Source organism: Cavia porcellus, unplaced genomic scaffold (genome assembly GCF_034190915.1).
Source record: "Cavia porcellus strain 051 isolate PalLab524CR breed Dunkin Hartley unplaced genomic scaffold, mCavPor4.1 scaffold_17, whole genome shotgun sequence".
Classification (NCBI taxonomy): domain Eukaryota; kingdom Metazoa; phylum Chordata; class Mammalia; order Rodentia; family Caviidae; genus Cavia; species Cavia porcellus.
Genome location: NW_026947500.1, coordinates 24,116,927 through 24,121,785, shown reverse-complemented (window position 1 = coordinate 24,121,785; position 4,859 = coordinate 24,116,927). Strand labels below are relative to the sequence as shown.

The window sequence follows — 4,859 nt, the reverse complement described above, 5'->3', positions numbered from 1 at the left end:
GCATTCACTTTGGGGCCTCACTACCTTTACTTATGCCACCCTATTGGCTCAAAATCACATCCGTCACCCTAGTGTGTCCTGACACTACTGCCTCAGCTGGGGGATCCCTTACCCCAGGCCTTCTGATTGCACTGTTTTCTTTCCAGCATTCACCAGGCTGGGAATTGTCTCTTATATTTACATTTAATATCCTTCTCCCCACCAGAATGTGAACTCCAAGACAGAAGGGAACGAATTGCCTTGCATTCCCAGTACCCAGGCCGTGCCAAGTAGACAGTAGGTGCTGATGGGCAAGTCCACTGATCAGCACTGTCAGATTCCTCCCAGGCTGAGCCTGTCCTTCCTTCCATGTGTGCTCAGCCCCTAGGAGCCGGACACATTATTGGTCTCTCTGGCAGACCCTGGTCACTCAAGCAGCCTCCTCTTGCCAGACACCTGAGTCAGTGCCTCAAATCCATAACAGACACTCGATTTGTTCCTGCTGCATCTTCTTCATGGGCTCAGAAGCAAGGTGGAACCCTGCTGAAGGGCGGGCCTGTCCTCACCAAGCCCTTTGGGGTGTCTTACCCTGCTGAGCCCACAGCTCTCCGAAACTGGGCCACCTTCAGGAGGAACCTGGGGCAGGGGAACCTCTGGCAGCAGCATGTTTTATTGCAACCAGAATCCCCTGTTGTGAAGGGCAGGGGAGGGCATAAGCAGGCATGCTGTGGAGTAGGCCTCTGCACACGTCCTCAGTAGGTCATTAGGGGAAATCCATGAGGTACATTGTTCCCGAGGGGAGAGAGCAGGAGGGAGGGAAACAAAGGTTCAAACTAAGAATCACTGGACAGTGGCCACAGGTGGACCACGGCCGCACCCTGCCTCCCAGTGTCACCCCAGCCTGGGCGCCCTGCATGGTCAGCTGAGGATCCTATGTGGGGATCTGCATGTGGCCCATGTCCTGATCCATGATCTGGAGGACGTCATCCAGAATGGAGGGCCCTAGGTCCACATGCAGGGACAACAACGAGCTGGCATGGGACATGAAAGGCTCCTCGGCTTCCGACTCTGGGGTCAGCCCATTGTGGGGCGAGCTGGCTTCTGGAATCCTCCAGATGTCCACACTTCCTGCCTCCTGTGGGGAAGGCTGGGGTGTCTCTAGGTGCAGGCGAGGTGGCTTGGGGGGAGCTTGGGCTGTAGGCAGGGTGAGGGCCTGTGGTCCGCCGATGACCGGAAGGGAGATGGCATTCTTTAGCAGAGGTGATGGCCCATCAGGGAGCTCCCGTCTACATATGGTGGCAGTCCGGGTGAACTGGAAGGGGAGGTCGAAGCTGCCATCCTCCTCTGGTTCTTCTATGGTTGTTCCTGGTAAGAGATGAAACTTGCCCTGTAGGAAAGAGATGTCCCCGAACATGTCACTGCCACCGCCGCTGCCAATGTGAATGGTGTGGCGGAAGTCCCCGAGTGGTGGGCTGATCATGTCGGAGGACAGCAAGTCCCGCAGCTTCTCCTTCTTGCCCTTGCGGCTGCTGCGCTTCAGATAGATGGGGACTTTGGTGGACATGGTGACCTCTCCACCCAGGCCTAGCCGCCCACCCTCTGTTCACACTGCCTCCGCTTAACACCCTCAACCTGAAACCCTGGCTTCAGCTGGTGGTTTTCAAACACTTTCAAACACTTGCCAGAGTCCTAAAGATGTGACCGAAGTTGGCCCAAGGAATTAGGAAAAGGAACATCAGAGGTCAGTACAGTCAGGGAGTTGAGATAACAAAGGTGCTTTCTCTCTAGAGTTGAAAATTCTCTTCTACAAATTGAAGGCAGAAAAGTAGAGATCTTGTTGGCAGCTATGAGCTTTGTCTTATCCCTGGGATTTGCGACCTGGTCCAGGGCTGTGGAGCTGAAATGCAAAGGAGACATAAATCAGGGACAGGAGAACAAAAGTCAGAAGTGACTGTCATGTTTCTGGTCCCCTGCATCCATCCAGGGAGCCCAACTTAGCCACTGTCTTTGGGGGAGGCTCCCAGAAGAGGTTCGCCCTCAGGGACCCACTGCATCACAGAGTAGAGCACCGCCCATTCAGTCACCTGGGGAGGGGTAAGCAAAGGACCTGGGAGCTCTGGGCACCTGCACTCTGTCCACTGCACAGCCATTGTGCTCATGACATGCCACAGGGCAGGGGACTCCCAGAGTGTCTTAGCATCCCACCCAGGCCTGACACAAGGTTGGGCAAATAGCAGGTGTCCTGCCAGCAAATGAGGAATGCCCATCACCACTGTCACCACCAGTCTCCTCTCACCTGCAGGTGAGGTCACCAGGGAATTTCCCTTTTCTCTTTCCGTGGGTTAGAAGTTCCTTGTGGGAAATTGCTGAGTCTCACATGGTTTCTGGCCCTCTTCTCTGCCCCAGCATCTAAAGAGATGGTGGGATGAGGGATATAAAACACTTCTTTTTTTTTTTTGTGGTACTGGGGATTTAATCCGGAGCCTATGCCCTGAACCCCATCCTTGAGCTGTTTATTATTTTTTATTTTGAGACAGAGTATTATTAAGTTGCTAACTTCCCCAGTCTGAGCTGGCACTTGTAATCTTCTTCAGTCACCCAGTATGTTCGTGTCATCACACCTGCTTTAGTATAAATATTTTTTTTTTTTTTTTTTGGCTTTTTTTCGTTTTTATCGGTACCAGGGATCGAACTCACGACTGCCTGCTTCCAAGGCAGGTGCTTATGCCGCTGAGCTAAACCTCCAGCCCCAATATTTTTATTTTTTAAAAAATTTATTTAATAGATGGGGATTGGCTCAGTGCCTCCCTGGTAAGTGCAAGGTTTGTGAGTTCAGCTGGGGATTTAGCTCAGCGGCATAAGCCTCATCTGCCTGGCAAAGGTGAGGTCATGAGTTCAATCCCCAGTACAAACAAAACAAAACAAAAGGTTGTGAGTTTAATCTCTGGTATCAAAAATTAAATGAATAAAATAAAAATTTATTTATTTATTGGTGGGTCATTTTCTTTTGCCTCTTAAAATCAGATTTTATTGATACATTTTGGATGCACATTATGATTGCATTCATCACGGAGAATTTGTACCCAAACATGATATAACTTGGGGCTTTTTCCCCTATTCTCCTACCTCCCTTCAATTCCTCTCCTCCCCATTTATAAAAGTTTTATCTTCATGAAATGGTAAATGTTCAAAAGGGGAAGAAAAAAAGGGAAAGGAAAGAAGGGAAAAGTAAAAAGAAAATGAGAAAAGGACAAATATTTTTAGGGTGGCCTCTGTACCTAGAATTCTTCTGAGCTCTTTGCAAACACATCTCAATTAGTCATCACCATCACCTCACTATCATCCTCATTTAAAAAATTAAAGACATCACGGCTGGGTGTAGCTCAGTGGAAGAGACCCTGGCCAGCACAGGCGGGTCCTTGGGCTCCATTATCCCTCTCCCAGAGGTATCGGACACATAGTGGAGGACTCCCATGAGGCATTGCTGAGAGAAGCAAAAGCACAAATATGGCATAGGTGATGTCGTTTGTTGACACCATTGGCTGCCATCCCTTTCCCATCTCCTGAGTCTGCGTGTGTAGGTATGCAGGCTTACACACGCAGCTCTGTATAGGATTCTGTCCTCTGTGAGAACACGGGAGAATCAGGAGCCAGTCCCAGGATGCACATGGACTACTTTGGCTGAGGTGGGGGGCAGGAAAGAAGTATGGGGGTCACTGATGTGGAAGGAAATGTGTTCTCAATTAAAGTGATCCGTAATGCTTGGTTCCACCACTATAACATGGCTTGTGTTTCTGGTGTATGGAAACACGAAGCGGTGTTTGTCCAAAGCTGGCAGTGGTTATCTCAAGGTATAGGCCAGACCCCCCACCTTTTTTTTTTTTTTTTTTTTTTTTTTTTGCAGATCCTTTTTTTTTGAGACAGGATCTTGCTATGTAGCCCATGCTGGCCTCAAACTCTCAGTAATCCTCCTAACTCAGCCACCCGAGTACTGGGATTAAAGGCATGTGCCACCATACCTGGCTTATCAAGGTGGTACAAATTCAGACTGGCTTTTCCTCTTTTGTTCAGACCTTGTGTAAACGGAATTTTGCATGCGTGCATGCTTGTGTGTTTTATTGGGATTGAACCTAGAGCTTTCACACTGAGCTATGTATCCACCCAGCTCTTTTTATTTATTTATTTATTTATTTAGGGACAAGTTCTCTCTATGTAGTTCAGCCTGGCCTTCAATTCACTGTGGAGCCCAGGCTGGCCTCCAACTCATGGCAAACCTCCTGCCTCAGCCTCCTGAGTGCTGGGATTACAGGCATATGCCACCACACCTCTCCTTTATTTTTTATTTTGAGAGAAAGTTTCACTAAATTGACCAAGCTGGGTTCAAATGTTCAGATCCTTCTGCCTTAGTCACTGAGAGTCTGGAATTATAGATGTACCCCACCTGGCTCAATTTTGTAGTAAGTGTGCATTAGTTGTACATACACACAACTATTTATGTAGTCAGGAGAAATAAGGATATTTTTAACGCATACAAATAAATACACTATGCTAACCAAAAGGAAATGAAGCAAGTAGGAGGGCTGACTGGCCTGATACGGATACATGGAAGCTGAGACGCATAATCAGCAGCGTAAAAGGCCAAAAAAAAAAAAAGAAACTTGTCCAAGGTCACCCAGCAGATGAAGGCAGGGCCAGCATTCAAGCCAGATGAGCCCACCCTTTCCCACTGCCCCCGCCCCAAAGGCCGGCCAGGAGCCAAGCAAAGGAGATGTCTGCCAGTTCCTCTCCCTCATTCCCCATCCTGGGTGGGGGAAGGGTGAGCAGGAGGGGCAGGAAGGAGGAAGGAAAATGCTGGAGAGGACCAGCCCCACCCTCAGCTC

At 49.2% G+C, this 4,859-nt stretch overlaps 2 protein-coding genes across 2 annotated transcripts in view; both read right to left on the bottom strand.

Moving 5' to 3' along the window:
* Positions 1–164: 164 nt before the first annotated feature.
* Positions 165–1,543, bottom strand: Cdc42ep2 (CDC42 effector protein 2). Its single transcript, XM_023564396.2, has one exon. It carries the CDS (start codon positions 1,541–1,543, stop codon positions 911–913), a length of 633 nt encoding a protein of 210 aa, XP_023420164.1. The 3' UTR covers positions 165–910.
* Positions 1,544–1,740: 197 nt separating this feature from the next.
* Positions 1,741–4,859, bottom strand: part of Pola2 (DNA polymerase alpha 2, accessory subunit) — a 39,003-nt gene continuing 35,884 nt past the window's right edge. Inside the window, exon 18 of the mRNA XM_023564395.2 lies at positions 1,741–1,876. Within this exon, the coding sequence (XP_023420163.1) occupies positions 1,838–1,876 (39 nt within the window). The 3' untranslated portion in view covers positions 1,741–1,837. The remainder of the gene's footprint in view (positions 1,877–4,859) is intronic.